Genomic DNA, 18,885 nt, shown 5'->3' on the forward strand with positions numbered 1-18,885 from the left:
CTACCTTCCCCCCGCAGCCCCTATATCCCTCACTCCACACCCCTACCTTCCCCCTATACCCCTCACCCCCTGACCCTATACTCCCCCCGCAGCCCCTCCCTCCATGGACTATACCACCTCAGAGAGACCCCCTCCCCATCCACACATCCGGCCCGGGCCCGGGGTCAGCTACCGCCTCCACCCCGCGTGCCCCGACAGCTGCCCAATCCCGTTACTCCCCAGTCTCCACCCCGAGCCTCCATTGGAGGAGGGAAGATGAGTGGCAGTCCCGGGGGCCAGTGCGCTGCGGGATAGCGCCGGGGGGGGCGGGACATCCTGCGGGCCGAGGGCCAGTCTCCTGCCACCCCCCCCCATCCCCGCTTCCCCGGCGGTGCCAGCGGCCTGGGCCTCTGCTGCGGCCCCTCCCCCCGCCCCCGGAGCCCCGGCCCGGCTCGGCCCGGCCCGGCTCCGCCCCGCCATGCCGCACAGCTTCAAGCCCGGAGACCTGGTCTTCGCCAAGATGAAGGGGTATCCGCACTGGCCGGCCCGGGTGAGACCCCCAGCCCCGGCCGGAGCGCCCCGAACCCCGCCCCCGCGGGACCCCCCGGCCCCGCCTGGGGAAGGCCTTGAGCTTGGCCCACCCCTCGCTGGGGAGCTCCTGGGGTGGGGGGGACCCCGCGTCCAGCCTGCGGCCGGGGCCTACTCGGCGCTAGGGGGTGGGGGGCGGTGGGGAGCAGGGCGCGCGGAGCCAGAGGCGAGGGGGCGCAGGGGCAGCAGGGCGATGGGGTGCGGGGAAGGAGACGGAGGGGGCGATTGTGGTGCGGTCACTGAGGCGATGGGGTGCCGGGGGGGGCGAGGAGATGGATTGAGGGGTATGGGGGGTGGGTGTTGGGGAGATGGGGTGTGGTGTAATGGATCCTGGGGTGCAGGGGTGGGTGTTGGGGAGGTGGGGGGTAATGGATCATGGGGTGCAGGCGTGGGTGTTGGGGAGATGGGGGGTGGGGGGTAATGGATCATGGGGTGCAGGTGTGGGTGTTGGTGGAGATGTGGTGTGGGGGTAATGGATCATGGGGTGCGGGTGCGGGGGTAATGGCGGAGATGGGGTGCGGGGGTAATGGCGGAGATGGGGTGCGGGGGTAATGGATCCTGGGGTGTGGGGGTGGGTGTTGGTGGAGATGGGGTGCGGGGGTAATGGATCCTGGGGTGTGGGGGTGGGTGTTGGTGGAGATGGGGTGCGGGGGTAATGGATCCTGGGGTGCAGGGGTGGGTGTTGGCGGAGACGAAGTGCAGAGGGGGCAAGGTGGTGAATTGTGGGGTGCAGGGGGTTGTGGAGAGATGAGGTGAGGAAAGGGATATGGATTGGGGCCAGCGTACATGGAGGATCAAGGATGACAGTGTGCAGTCGGAGTAGTCAATTATTTTTTGTCAAGGTCTAAATATCTTGGCCAAGGTATGGTGAAGGTCCAGACTCCAGAGAAAATAATAATAAAAAAACGATAAGTGAATACAAAGATTTTGGGGTCTATTGAAAAGCATCTGGCAGCCTGGATTTGGCCAGCAGGCTGCCTATTGACTGCGCCTGGCCTGCAGTATGAGAGGGGAGGTTCATAGAGATATAGGATCCAGAGGCGGGGAGCAGGATGTATCGCAGAATGTGGTGGTTGTCATTGGCAGGTGAAAGTTACTGGCTTGTTATTGAGTGTCGGGGTGGTATTAAGAGCTGCAGTGTGATAAGTTCATAGGGTGACAGTGCTGCGTAGCAACAGTGCTTGGAGGGGGTATGGATGAGACACACCGGGGATGGCATCTGGTGAGGATGGTCAAGTGACTGTTCCTGGAGGGGATGGGGATATATAGGGTGTTGATGACCAGGAGGGGTCATGGTGTGTGTGGAACACCATGTGGATGAGAGTGCCGTGGGTAATGGTCCTGAAAAGTAAAGAGGGTAAATACTCTGTTGGAAGCTGAGGGAGGGGCAGGGTCACCACAGTGTGAGGGGGCATAGTGGCAAGAGACATCAGGCTGCAAATGCATGGGATTGGGATGTGGTGGATGCCTGGGGAAGCTGATGGATGTTGGAGCTGGAAAGACATTGCATGACCTACAATGCACCGCAGGATCTAGTATATCTTTTCGGTTCTGCCTGTGCACTGTATGTGCTTTGCTAGTGCTAAAAACTGGGGCTCCAGTAGAAACTTGGTTAGAGTTAGGAGGATGCTGGCATTGCTGGAGGCCCAGTCTGCTCTGGTTTAGCTCACTCCCTCCTGAGGGATGCTTTCCTGTGAAGAAAGTCTTCCCCAGTATGCGAGGTCACCCACTTGCATGTACACTCCCACTTTTCTGTAATCCGAGATCTCATAACATTCCTTGGCTCCTGCTTAGAAGCTGTGCCCCTTGCTATGCCATGTGCAAGTGACTGATGGGCACTGGAGCCAGTGGGACACGTGGGAAGGCAGGGTTTCCTGTGCATTAACAGCCAATTGCCTCGGACCTGGTTGCCTTCCAGCACCCAGAGCTTTTCCTATCCTGTCTCCAGTCAGGAAGGACAGCTCAGACCACCTGCTGCAGCAATCTTCCTCTGTCTAAGTAGGGCTGGATGGGATTCTCTCCTGGGAGTCCTTCCACTGTGCTCAAGCAAGACACTTGTTCTCCCCCATGCGCAGAGCCCATAACGTATGCAGCATTACCAACCCAAGTCTTAGAGTAGAGCGCTAGCAACACGGCAGCTGGCGTGGTTCCCTGCTGTTACTTGCTTAGAGATCCTGGTTGGCCATAAAAACTACCTTAGAATTCAGCATGTAGAAAGCTCCTTTTCTCAGTGTATTAGCGCAGTGTGTGTGTGTGTAACAGCCAACCTTGGCTTTGTATCAGTTAGCTGCCCTGACCTTTGTTTGCTGCCTCCTGGTGATGCACCCTGAGCTGCCAACTCTGATCACTTCCTGCCTTGTGCTTCTTTTCAGATTGATGACATAGCAGATGGCGCCGTGAAACCACCGCCAAACAAATACCCCATCTTCTTCTTTGGAACACACGAGACGTAAGCCCCGCTGTCCGCGTGGTTTTCTTGCCATTGCCCGCTTCCTGGCTGCTTGGGCCTGACCTCTGCTTTGTTTCCCTCAGAGCCTTCTTGGGACCTAAGGACCTGTTCCCTTACGACAAGTACAAGGACAAATATGGGAAGCCAAACAAGCGAAAAGGCTTCAATGAGGGATTGTGGGAAATCCAGAACAACCCTCATGCCAGTTACAGTGCCCCTCCGGTGAGTGTGAGAGCGGGGCTCGTGTGGTCAGCCATGACTAGGGGCTGTGAGCACCTCTGTGCTTTGTGTCTTCAAATAGCCTTTCTTTCTTTTCCCGCTGCCTGGTACTGTAGTATTAGAAAGCTTCCATGTCAAAATCTTTCTGAGGGGCTCACAATAACTTTTACAAATAGCTAACTCTCCTCATGCCTGCTTTGCAGATGCCTAATCTGAGGCACAGAGTTTAAGTGACTTGTCCAAAGTCACAGAGGAAATTTGTGTCGGAGCAAGAATTAGAACTGGGAGTTCCTGGCTCCCAGCCCTGTGCTCAGGCTGGTAGATGACGTCAATCTCTTCACTGGCATCGGAGCACCTGCACCAAAGGCCACTGAAGTCACTAGTGTGGTTCCCATTGACTTCAATGGGCTTTGGATCAGACTTAGAGAAAACTGTTTACAGTCCAGTGTTAAGCTGTATAGGGGACGCTATATGTAATAATAACGGCGTGATGCAATTTATTACATAGTGATCTTCATAAAGATCTCCAAAGCTGCTTCATATTTTCTTGGTCTGAAGAGAAAAAGGAAGGCTTTAAGGTGAAATATAGAGGAGGTGACTTCGAGGAAGACGGAGTCAGACAGAAAGGGTACCCCAAATGAAAGAGCAACAACCCCCACCCAAACTGTTGCAGAGTTTGGGGGAGAGGCTGTAGATTGCAGTGAACGGGCAGAAGATATGGCTTGATACAAGGGCATAGATGTAGGGTGGGATGATTCCATAGAGAGTTTTGAGAGCAACGTAACATTGGCTATAGCAACAAGTGAGAAATCATTGAATGTAAGGGAAGATAGGGGTGACAAAGTCCTGGTGTCTGGAGCCAGAGGCTGTTTTGGACCCTCCTGAAGTTCGCAGAGCAGGGTTTTAAGAAGCCATTAAAAAGAGACCCGCACGAGTCAAGGCAGAAATTGATTAAGGCAAAGGTAAGGATTTCAGCAGAGATGGGCTTGAGGAACAGATGAACTCTGGCGTTGTAAATGAGGTGGCTGTAAGGGGAAATGAAAATTTGGAATCAAGGGTGACTTCAAGTTTTTTGGCCTTGGGAGCAAAAATAAGGAGCATGCTGTGAGCATCCAGGGCAAAGGGGGCTTTCCCCCAGAGGGAAGAATTCCAGTAGTAGGAACCCGTGGAAGTGACAGCCATGACAGAAATGTGTGATTGAGTCAAGGAAAATGGGGAGCTTGGTCATCGTCCCCACAGATATGATGTGCACACTTGAAGTGAGGCATGAGATTCCTAGGTGAGGCCTTCTGAGGTTCTGTATAATAAAGGGAATACAGGAAGATGGTTAAAGGGCTAGTAAGAGAGGTGGGATTCAAACTAGCAGAGCAGAGTGCTGCTGAAACCCACCCCCTCGGGATTCTTTCAAATGGGAAAGTGTCTGAAGCTGCCCTGGGATAAAGCAGCTTGGGAAGAGGAATCTGTGATCAAAGGCTCCTCGGCCACCCTAAGAACAGTCGCTCACTTATGAAGCCAGAATGAAACCAGTCCAGAATGTTGCCTTGAAGGAGGTGAGAGCAGATCTCCTTCTCTAATAACCTGTGGAGGAAAGAAAGGCTGGAGTTTGGCTCACCAGTGAGGAGAAGTCAAACATGGGCTTTTCAGAGGGGCCATGTGACAGCAGCATCTTCAGCACAGCATGGTGAAGGTGGGATCACGAGGGCATAGCGCAGCACTAGGTGACCCCAGAAATGGAAGGGGATCCAGTGGGGAGTGGTCTTTGTTTGTAGATGATTTAGATGGGGATGGCGTAGATGGGGTTACAGAGGGGATTTTAGGGGGTTTGGCTGTAAGTGGAGGTTAGGGGAGATGTAGAATAAATTTCATTAGAAGGTCTACCTGATACTCTATGACGGATATCACTCTTGCTTGTTAGCAGGGGATGTTATCACAACACTGACAGCAGCTGTTCACATGGCTGCCCTTCGTAAATACCCCTCTCAGCTCAATCCTCCTCTCCCTCGTGCTTAGCTCTCTTATTCCGTTTCCTTTCTGTGCTGATGTGCATTATGAGACTTGCTATTGAGCAGCAACCCTTGACTTTTCCATTTCTTTGCTCCTTTAGCCAGTGAGCTCCTCAGACAGCGAGGTTCCCGAGAATGACCCGGTGGCAGGAAGTGATGGAGGAGAGGAAGAAGAAGAATCTGCTACCATGGCAGTTGCTGCTGTTGCTGCTGCAGCCATGGAGAAGCTAGACAGCGATGAGGAGTCCGACAAGGGGAGCGACCATAGTGGGCTGAAACGAAAAGCACTAGCTATGAAAGTAAGTTTGCCCCATGGCGAGCTGTGGGGGGAGTTACCTGGCTGGGAGTAGGAGGAGGATGGTTACGTTTATATAATAGGTTTTACACTTGGCTCACAAAGCACTTTAGAAATTGTACATAACGCGGTCGCATCACCCACCACCACTGCATTTGTCTCGTGGCAGCCACACTGCACAGCTTGGTGTTTTTAGGAAGGATGTGAAAACAGGTTCTCCTGTTGATACTCCAGGGGGAAATTAGGTTGAAAAAATCCCAAGTTCAGTGGTAGCCAAGATACCAGGACTAACTCATCGACTGACATAGCTGTCTCTGTTTACACATACGCACGCTGGTATCAATCAGAAGATCCATATTGTGTAGACTGTGCGTGGGATCAGGCTTGAGTTGTGTGTGTCTATAGGCTGCACCCTGGCTGTTGTTCTGAGTTTAATATAGAAAGCAGGAAGGGAGAGGTGGTGAAAGCCCTGCTCCATAGGTTTTGTTTTATCAGAGCGGGTAGCAGTGAGGAATATACCAGCTTCTGGCAGCTGTTATGCTGATGTTTCTCTGACTTCAGATGCCAGTGGCTAAACGACCCCGGAAATCCTCCAGCGACCTTGACCAGGGAAGTGCATCTCTCTCGGAAGAGGAGAACTCAGAAAGTTCTTCTGAGTCAGAGAAAAATAGCGACCAGGTGAGTGAGTGTTGGAGAGATTCCCCATGTGCTGCAGTGGTGTGGACAGGATGGGCAGGTTCTGATGAACTAACCAGATACTGGGGAGAATGTAGGACGAGGCGCACTGTGCTCTATGCACTATTACACAGTTGTCTGCTAAATGGGCCACATGAAGCATGGGGGATCGACTTTGGAATAGTCTGCTATGCACACACGGCTCGATCACTTGTGTTCAAGCAGCATGTCCGTAAGTCGTTAGTAGCACTAGAGTTCATGTGCTCTGTAGACCTTCAGTTACTAGAAACTTAATCCCAGCTGTCCGAGCCTGTCTCATGGCCGCACCGAAGGGCAGTGGCACGCAGCGTTACAGCTCGCATACCCTTTACCTAGTGCCATTCCCTGCCTGGCTTCCTCTTTCATGGGGCATTGAAGAGCAGACCTGCTCCTTTGCTCTGTCAGCAGCACCCAGTGTGGCGGCTCCTGTCCACCTCAACTTTGCCTCCCCTACTGGCTTAGTGCAGTCTCTAGTTCCTTCCATGGGTGTTGAGTCCAGGCCAGGGCTTGAGCATCTCTGGGTGCTGACAGCAGGCAGCGCAGGTTGGCATGGTGTGTGGAACCCTGCCCTCGTGCCGCATGGCGCTGACTGGCTGGGCACCTGTGGGCCGTTCTTTCTCCCATTGTTCTCCAGCTTTGAGAAAAATCATGTCTTTCCGTGTCTCTGCTCTTTCGAAGGCACCAAACACCTCTTTGCCGGGACATCATAAATACCTGTTCCTTGTCCCAGTTAAGATTGTTTGTTCTTGGGTTGACAAGCATCAGTGCTTCGGGGCAAAGCCTGTGGTCTGTGGAAATCAAAGTCAAAGGCTGTCAGATAATGAGGGGCGGGAAGGAGTTTTAGGTGAAAGGGCTGACCTGGAGCCATTCCCTACACCCCTGAGTATATCCGGAAGGTGCCCTCACCTCTCTCCATCAGGGTCTGGGTATGGGGTTACTGCTGAGAGTGGTGGGATGAAGGCTCCTGAAGCCAAAGTGAGGCCTTTCCTAATTGGAATGGCTCTGTCCCTTCCCAGGACTTTACTCCAGAGAAGAAGCCAGTGGCCAGAGCTCCCAGGAGGGTGCCTGCAGGTGGAAGGAAGAAAAAGGTAAGGGGCTCTGGAAGTGAGCAGCTTTGCCCCATTGCTGGTCCGGTCTCCCTGCCCTGCTGCAGCAGTTTAGCCCCTTGCTCTGTAGAAATTGGCTTTGCCAGGTGGCATCCAGCACAGATTGTGCCGTAGCCAATCAGACAGACCCGTAAGTGGAAAGAAAACAAACACACAGGGCAGCTGGGAAGAATGGAAGAGACTAAACTTGTCTACCATGTAAGAATGGAGAGGGGAGTTGAGGTAGGAGGGGGAGCGGGAAGGACAGGCTTCCTGCATGTGGGTTTGATGGGTTGGGGGAGCAGCGAGAAGGGATATTCATAGATTTTTAGGGTCTCTTCTGGCCTTGTGATCACCTAGGCTGACCTCCGACATAAGAGGCCTAGGTGACTAAACCTACTATGGCCACGTCACGTCACTAGGGGATGTGTGCTGATAACAACTGTGCATGTGAGGATTTGTCAGGGAATCCCCCCAACTTCCCCTAGACACAGATCCATTACCAAAGGGGTTTGGAGGTAGATTTCCCCTTTCATTTCACTTACGGTTCCCACAGGAAGGCCGTTCAGCTCCCCCCTTCTCCTACCCCTGTACGGATCCCCCTCAACACTCTCTCCTTTGCTCACAGAAGGTGGATTCAGGGTCTGACTCTGATTCCAAAGTGGATTCAGAAGAGGAAAATGAGACTGTGGACATGACTAAGTCGGACTCGGACTCGGACTCAGACGTGTCTGTGAAGAAGGTGCCGCGGGGCAGGAAGCCAGGTAGGGCTGAAGGGAAGCTGTCCTCCATGGCCGGGCTGCCACAGGTTCCTTCCAGCTCTTCCCATGCGGTTCTGGAAGGGAACTGGTGCTGGAAGCTGGGCTGTGTGGGCTCCGCAACCCACCTTTGTTCGGGAGCCTTCATTAATCCCTACCCCAACAGAAGAACTGAAACCCAGGCCCTCCTGACCCCTGGATGGGTTACCCTTCCTTCACACACACCTGCATATGGCTGCTGGGGGGCCCATAGGAGGGAGTGGGAGGGAAACTATGTCCTGCTGTGCTGAGCCCCTGACCCCTTGTGTCTTTTAGCTGAGAAGCCGCCTCCAAAACCTCGCGGTCGGAAACCAAAGCCCGAGAGAGTTCCAACCAGCTCCAGCAGCGACAGGTGAGAGCCGAGGCCCTAGCGAGGGGCACCGGGGCCTGGCTTGGATGCCTGCTCTGGTAGTCAGATGCTTTAATCTCCTTTGGCCCAGAAGCAGAGGAGTGCGGCCCAAGGCTTGGGTCACTGACACCAGGCTCCGTGTGGGATCGGCTTCTCCTTGCAGGAGCTAGCCGGGCCCCGCTGTCAGGGCATCACACTTGTTTCCAGTCTGTTGTTGGCTGGGGTGGAGGAATCTTTCATGTTGGCGCAGGCGAGTCCTGACCTGATGAGAAGAGTTTGGCCAGTGAGTTCAATTTGCAGCTCTGCCACAGATTCCTAGTTTCTCTCTGGCTCAGTTTCCCCATCTGTGAAAACGGGGATAAAATTACAAACCTCGGTCCCTGGGGTATTACGAGGATGAATGTATTAAATCAATGGGAACTGCCTGGGCACCACGGAGATGGGAGATCTCTAGCCTGAGCGCTTTAGGGCAGGCACGGTCAGGTGCAAAACATTTGTCCAGCACCCTGCACCCCGGGGCCTGACCTGGCTGAGGCCTCTAGGTGCTGCCACAGTATAAATGTCTGATAATAATGGGCACGTCCCGGGGCAGATGAGGGCGGTGAGCGATGATAACTGTGTGCAGCTGCTTGCTGGCCTCAGACCTCTGCGGGGCAAGGGCCTGTCCAGTGGCCTGTGCCCCATGTTCTGCTGAGAATCTGACATTGCAAAAAGTTGATGTGCCAGGGAGCCAGGCTGGTGCTTCTCTCCGGCGGACGGGAGGCACGGCGCTCCACAGCACCTATGGGACTCTGCGGAAGCAGGGCTCAGCCTGGGAGCGGAGCTTCTCGTGCTGCGGAGGGTGCCGGGGCCCCGTCTCAGCAGGGGGTTTCCCTTGATCTATTTCCCTCCGTCCCCTCCAGCGATAGCGACAGCGACGTGGACCGCATCAGCGAATGGAAGCGGCGCGACGAGGAGCGCCGCCGGGAGCTGGAGGAGAAGAGGAAGAGGCAGCAGGAGGAAGAGATCCGCAGGCTCCGGGAGCAGGAGAAGGAGGAGAAGGAGGAGAAGAAGAAGGAGAAGGCGGAGAAAGGGGAGGAGGTGCATTCGGACAGTGGCAGCAGCATGGATGATGAGGTGGCCAAGAAAGGCAAGAAGGGCAGAGGCAAGGACCAGTCATCATCAGACTCTGACCTGGAGTTGGAGAAAGAGGTGAGCACGTAGGACCGGGCGGGGGGGGGGGATTCAGCCTCTCGTCTCCAGGCCGCCCGTTCGCAGCCAGCCTAGGGTGGCAGTGATCACATGGGAAATGAACCAAGATTGGCACCAAAGCCTGGTTGGTCTCAGAGCGGCCGAGGAGGCAGAATGCCCCTCTCAGCCCGAAGACGGTTCTTTCCAGGATCGAGTGGCTTTGGGAAGGGTTGAGGTCAGGGAAGCTTGCCCAGCTGCTGGAGACTCGAGGGCCATCCCCAGAGCGTGGACAGCAGTGCACGTGTACCCCTCCACCCCACCAAAGTGCCTCCTCTCCAACCTTGGGGTTGCCCCTTGGGATAAAAGGGGATCACAGTCTGCATGGCCCGTTCAGTCCTTGATGTCTGTGCTGAGGCTGCTGGCGAGGGGACGGGTTAGTGGTGTTAGGGTGGATGTGATGTGGAATTTTGGCTGCTGGGAACAGACCGAGACCTACCACATGGGACTCCACTGTCTGGGTCACTAAACTGGTCACCGCTGCTCCAGGCTAGAATTGAACTGTTGAGCTCGAAGTGGAAATCTTCATAACTCCTCACCCTAAGCCAGTTTTCTGGAGCAGTCTAGGGGGTTAGGAGGGTCTGAAATAAGCACTTTCTCCTCTCCATCTCAACTGCAAGAAGAAGCCATAAAAGCAGTGTTGTCTCGTGGCTGGAGCCGGGAACTTTGTTGTTACGTTCCTGGCTCTGCCACATAACTTGCTGAGTAATCTTGGGGAACGTCCTATCACTTTGTGCCTCAGTTTCCCCATCTGTAAAATGACTGTCATGGGGGAGCTGTGACATTGAATATTAGCAAAGAGCTTTGAGATCCTCTGGTAAAGGGCCCTACAGCATCTATGTGCAAAGGGGTGTGGGTCGGTGAGCGGGTACCATGGCAAGGGAGGCTGTATAAACACTTAGATTGAAACCATGCTTCTGGGTACAGAGCAGCGCATGGCCGTGTAATCTTGGCAGGGCGCTAGGGTTCTGACTGGTCAGAGCCCTGTTCTAGGCTGTGGTGTGGCAGACCGGCTGACCTGAAGCAGATCTAATCACTTCAGTTGTCAGCTCTCAAGGGCAGAAACTTCCATGTAATTATTGGCATGTACAGTGCCTGGCACCCCACGGCACGAAGAATGCATGGCAGAGGTGCTGGAATAGGGCACCATCATTCTCTCCCCTCCTGTGGCAAGGAGGGGCTCGGTGCAGCTCTCATCGCCTGCATTGTTCTCTTGTTGAAGGTAAAGAAGGCGCAGAAGAAGCAGCAGTCCTCAGAGTTGTCAAGGAAACCGAATCAAAAGGAGAAGAGGGGCCGATCGGAGGAGAAACCTCGCAACAAGTCAGCATCTTTCTGCCGCGCTCTCGATTCCTCCTTAGGGTTGGTCCCTTCCCCCTGGATGAGCAGTTGCTGTGGGGTTGAGTGGAGGGATTCTGTTCTTAGGCCTCCTGGCTGACGAGCCCCCGGCGAGTGGGGTGAAGGTTCCCCTCCTAGGGTCCATGGCAGAGCTGCATTAAGCGTCTGTGACACTGGGCAGAAGCAGCTTGCCAGGGAGGTGGCGAGGTTCTTCTCCCCTCGCTGGTCTTTAAAGGCGTTAAGAAGGGAGTGGAGGTGGTGCTGGAGCAAATCTTTACGGTTCCTCTGAGCATCATGTGCTTTAACTGAGCCCCCCTCAGCTGGATGCTCTAAACAGCCTGCAGGGCCATGTGGGGGGTGAAAGGGTCACAGCTCTCTGACACCCCTTGACTCCTGCTTTGATTACTGGGACTGCTCCCTTCTCCTCCGCTCCCAGGGATAGGGGCTGCAGGGAGTCGAGAGGTGTCCTTAGGAGCCTGTTTCCCAGGTGAGGGGGACCTGACATTTCCAGGCCTGAAATAGGAATGATTGTGGTCCAGCGTATGAGGCTCGGGAATGGGAGTCTACCCCTGCCTCTGCCACTGACCTGCTGTGGGATTTGGGCAAATCACTTGGGGACACATCCAAAGTGACTTGTAAGCTTTCAATCCCTGGAGCCTGAATCTCCAGAGGTTCAGAGCACCCCCAGCTCCCACTGACTGCTGCAGGAGCTAAGGGCGCTCAGTGCCTCGGCAAATCAAGCCCAATGTGTCACAGGCTGGACTTCGATAACCTGGACCTGTCTGAAGATGTGGGCCGCAGCCCCTCCTGTGCCCAGGGCTCCCATTGGTAAACCGAGGATAATGAGACTCGCCCACCTTGGTAAAGTGCTTTGAGATCCAAGGCGGAAAGCACTGTGAGAGTGCGATTCCCACCCAGGGAGCTGGCGCAGCAGCAGATGGGGCCAGGGCCACGGGTGCTGCCATGTAAACCAAACGGGGAAAACTCTGCCAGGAAGGCCGGGCATCTCCCTGCCCTCTCCCACTGGGTGTGGAAGACAGTTGTTGCAATGAGTGCGACTCCTCACTGGGGCATGTCTAATGAGCAGCTTCTTCCTCTGGTTTCCTCCACCTGCTGCAGATCCTTGAGAGTGGAGCGAGGCCGGAGAAAGTCCGACGTGATCCCAGAGAGGAGGATGGAGAAGAAGAAGGGTGAGAGAGCGGGTTACTTCTGGGATGGAGAGAAAATGTGTGTTTGTGTGAGTGGGACTCTTCTGATCAGTTATCCTGACCTGGGGGCACGGGGTGCGGAGAGCATCTCCCTGAAAGAGGTTCTGTGTGTGTAGTGCCTATTCCCAGGAGGCCAGGGGTTGTATGGAATCAGAGCTGAGGTCCCGGGATGCCCGGCGCGCGGTCTCTGTGCTTTCAGTCCTGCTGTCTAATGACAACGAGGAAGAAGCAACCCAGAGGGGGCTAACGCCTTGGTCTCTTTATTTTACATGGTCTTAGAGCCCACAATTGAAGAGAAGCTTCAGAAACTTCACAGTGAGATCAAGTTTGCCCTGAAAGTCGATAATCCGGTGAGTACCGGCGGGTGGGAGGGGATCAGGTCTAGTTCACCTGAGAGTGCTACCTCCTGCGTGGGTGTCCCCAGACTATCAGCGACTGGGGGGTGTTTCTCCCTGCTCCTTGGGTCATTGACACCTTTGCATTGACACCCCCTCATTAGATCCCTCTGCTCCTGCTGGTGGGGGCACCGTACACCCACTGCACAGGCCTCCAGGACCCCGCACAGCGCGAGGCCGGGCAGGACCAGACCCCGTTGTCTTTAGGCACCTGTCAGCTTTTAATATTCAGTGGATTGCGTTTGACCCCTCTCCAGCACTGAGCTTGTTGGCTTGAGGCCTGCAGGATCTGCCTCCCCTCTTCGCTTTGTGGGATACTTGCTGGCTTTCACGGTCTTTGGGGGGTGTCCAGTCTCTTGACATCTGGGCGGGGTTCCCTGGTCCTCCTCTTCCTCCTTGCAACCTCCGTCTGAGCCAGCTCCGAGATCTGTTAGTTCGTTCTTCATGCTGCCTATTAACCGTAGTGTCCTATTGTTGTCTGAGATGTCTGCTGCCTGGGGATGGACCCATTGATCAGATTGGTCTCTTCCATGTCGAACTCCTACAGTCCTATGGGACACATTTGATACCGCAGTTTTAAAGGCGCAATACTCAGCTTTGCCACTAGATGGTGCCAAAGGTGATTTTTATTTCTCCCTGGGCTCCCCTTCCTGTCTCTGAGCATCCCCCGCTTAGCGCCCAGGGCCGCACAGCTGTGCCCTGCACCTGCGCTCTGCTGACGGCGCCTCCGCTCCAGCGCCTGCCTGCTGGGGATCAATGCAGCTTTGGGGGAGGAGAGGCATAGCTGAAGGTGGGCAGGGGCTGCGTAGTTGGCGTCCGCTACTTGTTGTGAGGCCGGGTTAGAAGGAAGATCAGTGGCATACCGTGGGTTTCTGGCGCCCCAGGGATTTGCACCCTTCCCCCCTGCTCCCCCGCCCGGCCTCTCGCAACCCCCGTGCAGGGCAGGAAGGGTCCCGGCTCCCACCAGACAGTGCCACCCCCCAGCTTCCCTGGGGGGAGTCTGTACCTGCAGGGGGGGGACACGCCGCTTACCTCCTCCTGCACGAGGGACTCCCACCTCCCCCCTTACCCGCTGTGCGGCACCCGCTTCTCCGGCTCCAGCCTGGTGCCAGCTCCCCTGCTGAGGAGGTGGGGGAGCTCCTTCTGCTCAGCCACAGCTCCCCGCCCCCCCGCCTGCCTCTGGACTCCATCCAACTGCCCCTCGGAGCCTCCTGCACTCCCAGCATGTCATGAAGGGTTGGCCTGGCGGCCCTCCCCCAACTCCCAGGCCGACACCCAGCGGCCTGGGCCCCCCCAGTCCCCATCCTCGGTACGCCACTGAGGAAGATCGTTTAGAAGAAAGATCAGGGTCTTGGGAGTGGGACAAAGATTTTTCTGTGTGAGAAGTGCCATAGACTTTGGATCTAATCCCAGCTCCGTGCAATGCACCATTGGATTCGTCAGCCTCTATCAGTGTCTCCACTCCTCAACCTCCCCAAGGAGCGGAAGAGATCCTGGGGCTGCCCTGCTGCATGAAGCCTGAGGGGATGGAATAAACCACTAAGGAACGTCCCAGAGCGCTCCATGAGTCCTTGCCACCTTCTCTGCCTGGTGGAGATAAGTCTCTGATCTCTCTACCTGCAGGATATCAAGAGGTGCCTGAATGCGCTGGAGGAGCTGGGAACCCTGCAGGTCACCTCTCACGTCCTCCAGAAACACACTGACGTGGTGGCTACTCTGAAAAAGGTACGATGGAGGTGGGAGAATCGGGGTGTGTGTGTCCGAGAGCACCTTCCTCTTGGGCAGGGGGCCAGTCCATTCCCAGCCCTGCCTCACTGTGTGTATGTGACAGATCCGTCGCTACAAAGCGAACAAAGATGTCATGGAGAAGGCTGCCGAGGTTTACACCCGCCTGAAGTCGCGCGTCCTGGGACCAAAGATTGAGGCGAACCAGAAAGGCAACAAAACTGGGACGGAGAAAGACAAGGGGGATGTGGAGAAGGATCAGGAGAAGCTGGAGGGAGGGGAGGCCCGGAACAAGAAAGGAGAAGAGGAGACGAATGCCGGTAACTATTGCAGGCTGCTGGGAGGGTCGCCCAACCTGCCTGGGCACAGGGCGAAGCTGGGTGCCCTGCGGGCCTCTTCTTTTGTGACGATTGCTCTGAGTCAGACACACAGACTGAAAGCAAAAAGATGCTTCAGTGACTCAGCCTGTCTCCCCCAGGGAGAGACTGGACCCTGGTTTTATCACTTGTGAAGCCGGGTCACTGTCTACCTGTGTCTTACAGGGGATTTCGTAGTGCAGCAGTGCTCCCTGTAGAGCACAGAGGGCTGCCGGGTCCTCCCTGGTGGCTCTCCAAATCAGACGCTTTGGGGAGTTGAGTTGGGGTGTGGGCTGGGAGACGGGCAGGCTCATGGTGGATCGTTCTCTTACGAAGCTCTGCACAGCATGGAAAAGCTGGAGACGCCTGTCCTAGCAGCTGTGGTGTTGCAGGCGTTCGCGGAAGACCTGCCTGAAGAAAGGGCATGTTAAGTGTTTGCCTCCAGTGCCCCGCTCCTGCCGGGCACATCCCGATACCCGTGACGCCACCGTTTGGTTCCAGGCTGTGGGACTAAAACACTCAAACGCCAGGACAGCGGGAGCATAGGCTAAATCCGAGAGCTGTCTGTAAACCGAAGGGAGGGGCCCTTCTGTCTAGCTACAGCACGACTGTCAGTCCCCTGAGCCCCCCACTCATGCCTAGTGCACAAATTAAATGAGAGTCAGACCAGTGGGGAGCAGCTTCATCTTTAGGTGGCCGCTTCAAATCTTCCCCAGATGGATAGCGACCGAAATCCGTATTTACTATTATGCTGGTGCCCATAGAGACCCCAGCTGAGATCCGGGCCGCATTGAGCTGCTTGCTGGATAGACACAAAGCAAGAGAGCTGATTACCCTTTAAATGGGAGGGCAGCAGCTGGGCTGGGCTCCCAGTGAGGGAGAGCTTCCCAGCTGGTCTTGCTCTCCGGGAGGCGTGGATCCCAGTGCGGCTCCCCCCACAGGTGCAAGGGGGGGAGCTGCCGCTGGGCTCGATTCCCCACAAGCGAGAGCTGCTCAGCTACAGCTCTGCACGTACTGCAGGGGAACCGCTGCTGGGCAGCTCTTGCTTGGCGGTGAGGAGCTGAGCCCAGCCCGGCTTCCCCGCCCGCCCCATGCCTTCAGCCAGTTAAACGTTCTATTTTTAGAGCATTTAAATGGATTCCTTATTAAACTAATTTTTACATCCCTACCTCCAGGGGTGTTGAGCTGGTACCTTGGTTAGAGAGAGCGAGACAGAGACTGTCTGTAGCTCAAGAGGCAGGATGGCCCAATGATTAGATTAGTAGCCTGAGACTCAATTCCCTGCTCTGCCTCCGACTTCCCCTGTGACCTTGGCCAAGTTGTTTAGCCACTCTGGGTGTCCCTTCTCCTGCCATACATGGGATAGTAGTTCTTCCCTCCTCACAGCCCCCTGAAGACTGCAAGGTGCTCACATCCGACAGGGTTGGGGGCCATAGCGGGCTGGAAAAGAGATCACGGCAGCTGCCGTTGCTCCCAAGAAGGAGCCGAGCATATGAACGTGTGTCCATTTCCGTCTGTCATCTTCTCCCCTCGCCTCCGTTGCTCCCACCTTAGATCTGTCAGCACCTGTAAACGGAGAATCCATGTCCCAGAAAGGGGAGAGCGTGGAGGATAAGGAGCAAGACAAAGCCCAGGGATCTGGCGATGGAGAGCGAGAGGCATCCCCGGAAGACGCACATGAGTGAGCAACTGCTTCTGGCTTGGGGAGAGGCGGTGGGAGGGGACCAGGGCCCTTCCTGTTTCGTCTCGTGCCTGCTGAGGGGAGGGGTGGGAGGGCTGCTATTCCCTGGCGCCAGGGTGTGGTGATGCCGCTGGGTACGGAGCTCCTCCGAAGCAGCAGCCTTTTCCAAATCGTGTCAAGGCCCAAATCTTTGTCTGGGGTTCCCAGCACCACAAGTCTATTTCTTGGCTTCTGCGGGGTTGTTCCCTCTCTTTCTGGGATCAGCTGTGTCTGCAGAGCCTCAGCCCCAAGCAGGCTGCCTCCAGAAACTGGGCATGGCATGACTTCCCCCAGCTGTTGTGGGGGGCAGAGAGGCACCTGTCTGGGGACGACTGCTCTCTTCTTAGGTCCATGGGCTCCTCGCCCAGGCTGGGGGTGTCTTGTCTGCGGCTAGGAAAAGCCGTGCTACAGGGGAGCAGGGGCCGTGTATTCACTGGGATGTCCCTAGATAGTACTGCTGGAGGGGTGTTGCTTGGATACCATAGGGAGTGCGGAGAAGGGTATGGATGGCTAGAGAGGTGTGTATGGGGAAGTCACCTGCCTCCCTGCTTGGCTACCAGTGACAGCAGCTTCCCAGCTGGGAATGGAGCAACTCAGTGAGTTTCCTGTGCTCTCTCCGGCAGTGCACAAGACTATCCCGAGATCAAAAGGCCCGGTACGGACAGGGAGAGAGTTCGCCTGGAGTCGGAGTCCATGGACGAGGAGGAGGAGAGCTGAGGACGTGGGTTCCGCGCGGAGGAGAACACTCGCAGGCTCGCTGCACTGAAGGAGACTGGCTCTGCCATGCCCCATGTTTCAGAGTTACTTCACTAAGTCGCACCGTAGATGATGCATAGGTCTTGTTCCCCTGCCCCTCCTGCTCCTGTGAAAGGAAGGAACTTCTGGGGAGGCTCTGTGCTGTATGTTTGTATTTGTCTCCTTCTTTGTTTTTTTTTCCACCTAATTTCTTGTGATTTAAACCAACATGAACTGAATATAAAGGGTTTTTTAATGAAAAATATCACTTATTTGTCTATTTTCTTGAGCCCCTGATGATGGCTGTAACTCTAGGGTGAGAAGGGACATCCTGGGTGTTTCCTTTTGAAGTGCGGTTAGACTCGGAAAAGTGACTGTAAAAATTATCATCCAAGGGCTCATCCACGTTTCATCCCTCTGCAGCACCAGACCCAGCCTGTCCCAGTCTACAAGCCAGAGACAATGGGTGGGTGCTGCATTCGCCAGCTGGGATATGACAATCACCTGGATTCTTTTCATTGTCCCCAGAGCTGGAGATTTGGAAGTTGACTTGCAGCTCTTCTGCGTGACCCTGAAGACTCCAGCGCATGGGTCCCATAGCTTGTGCTGGCTCTTCAGGGCTAAAACTTGGTGTGGGTAAAAAGCCAGCAGAGCTCTGGCTTGGAAATGTGGAGTGCCAGCACTGAGTACAGATCCTGCTTTATTTCCAGTGACTACCGTGGTGTAACCGTACTTTGCAGGGCATGCTTAGCATGACCTTTTAACTAGCAGTCTCCAACCAATTGGCCCTCCCAGTTCCCTGCTGGTCTGAAGCCCCAGAATCATGTTGGGATGTCCTCTCCTGCAGCCCCCGGAATGCTTAAAGCCAGAGGCTGTTGGCGTATCATTCCTCCAGCAAAGTGAAGTCTGCCAATGGCGCATTGCATTGTCAGGCTGCTTTGAGGGATGTCCATAGTTTACGTAGCGGGTATGGAGAGCTGCTGCTGGCTACTTTTATTTCAAATCTACTTTAAAAGTACAGTTGCTTATCAATAACTACAGCCTGGGGGCTTCATCTCGTCAGCAGGAGTAGGAGAAATCTTTAGGTTTTGATGTGTGTCAGCAGGATCTTAAGCTTTTGTATTTGTAAAATAAAGACTTGTCCATCTGAAAAGGAAGATGAGTGTTCTGACTCTGTCTCCTTTGCACTGCAGACAGCTGAACTGCAGAACAATGCAGCACTTAACAGGCCACTTGTTCTAAAGCGGTTAGGGTACAATCCAACCCCCTCAACTCCGGAAGCTGCAGCTTAACTCTCCAGTTTTATATTTGTCGTTGATGCTCTGCACGGGAACCTTTCATAACAGAATCTAGATAAACCAAAGAGACTTTTTTTAACCCGCTAAATTTATATGCTGGCTGCATCCAGCTGTGTGGCCTCGTATATAGACCACTGTTTGCAGAGATCAGGTGCATTCTTCACAAACCCGGTCTCCAGGGACCACCTTTCAATTGTGTCTATTATGGTATTCCCCGCAGGCTCCACTGAAGAGCCATAGCCCCGGCATGCTGGCTGCTGCACAGACTCAGAGGCAAGACTGAAGAGCTTACAGTCTAGAAAGACAGGCTGGAAAAGTCTCCTCCTCCTCCTACAAGGAGGGGAAAGGGGAACTGAGGTCCAGAGAAGTTAAGTGATGTGGGCAAAGGCACCAGAAATCTCTGGTCAG

At 55.0% G+C, this 18,885-nt stretch overlaps 1 protein-coding gene across 2 annotated transcripts; it reads left to right on the top strand.

Annotated features, from left to right (window-relative positions):
* Window positions 1–407: 407 nt before the first annotated feature.
* On the top strand, window positions 408–18,332 carry HDGFL2 (HDGF like 2). Of its 2 annotated transcripts, none has more exons than XM_067558334.1 (16): window positions 408–529; window positions 2,940–3,016; window positions 3,100–3,238; window positions 5,340–5,537; window positions 6,095–6,211; window positions 7,264–7,335; window positions 7,961–8,096; window positions 8,406–8,481; window positions 9,381–9,669; window positions 10,928–11,064; window positions 12,160–12,230; window positions 12,528–12,598; window positions 14,267–14,368; window positions 14,475–14,688; window positions 16,279–16,405; window positions 17,068–18,332. In XM_067558334.1, exons 1-16 carry the CDS (start codon window positions 458–460, stop codon window positions 17,159–17,161), a joined length of 1,992 nt encoding a protein of 663 aa, XP_067414435.1. In that variant the 5' UTR covers window positions 408–457; the 3' UTR covers window positions 17,162–18,332. The 2 variants fall into 2 exon arrangements, with proteins under 2 accessions (XP_067414435.1, XP_067414445.1); XM_067558344.1 differs by having other exon boundaries at window positions 10,928–11,025.
* The last annotated feature ends 553 nt before the right edge of the window (window positions 18,333–18,885 follow it).

Source organism: Emydura macquarii, unplaced genomic scaffold (assembly GCF_026122565.2).
Source record: "Emydura macquarii macquarii isolate MOO-44397 ecotype Brisbane River unplaced genomic scaffold, CSIRO-AGI_Emac_v2 contig_306, whole genome shotgun sequence".
Classification (NCBI taxonomy): domain Eukaryota; kingdom Metazoa; phylum Chordata; order Testudines; family Chelidae; genus Emydura; species Emydura macquarii.

Coding starts and splice junctions, on each gene's coding strand:
- HDGFL2 (XM_067558334.1), top strand. CDS start 458: ATGCCGCACAGCTTCAAGCCCGGAGACCTGGTCTTCGCCAAGATGAAG. Junction 3,239..5,339: donor CCAGTTACAGTGCCCCTCCG/GTGAGTGTGAGA, acceptor TTGCTCCTTTAG/CCAGTGAGCTCCTCAGACAG. Junction 14,689..16,278: donor AGAAGAGGAGACGAATGCCG/GTAACTATTGCA, acceptor CTCCCACCTTAG/ATCTGTCAGCACCTGTAAAC.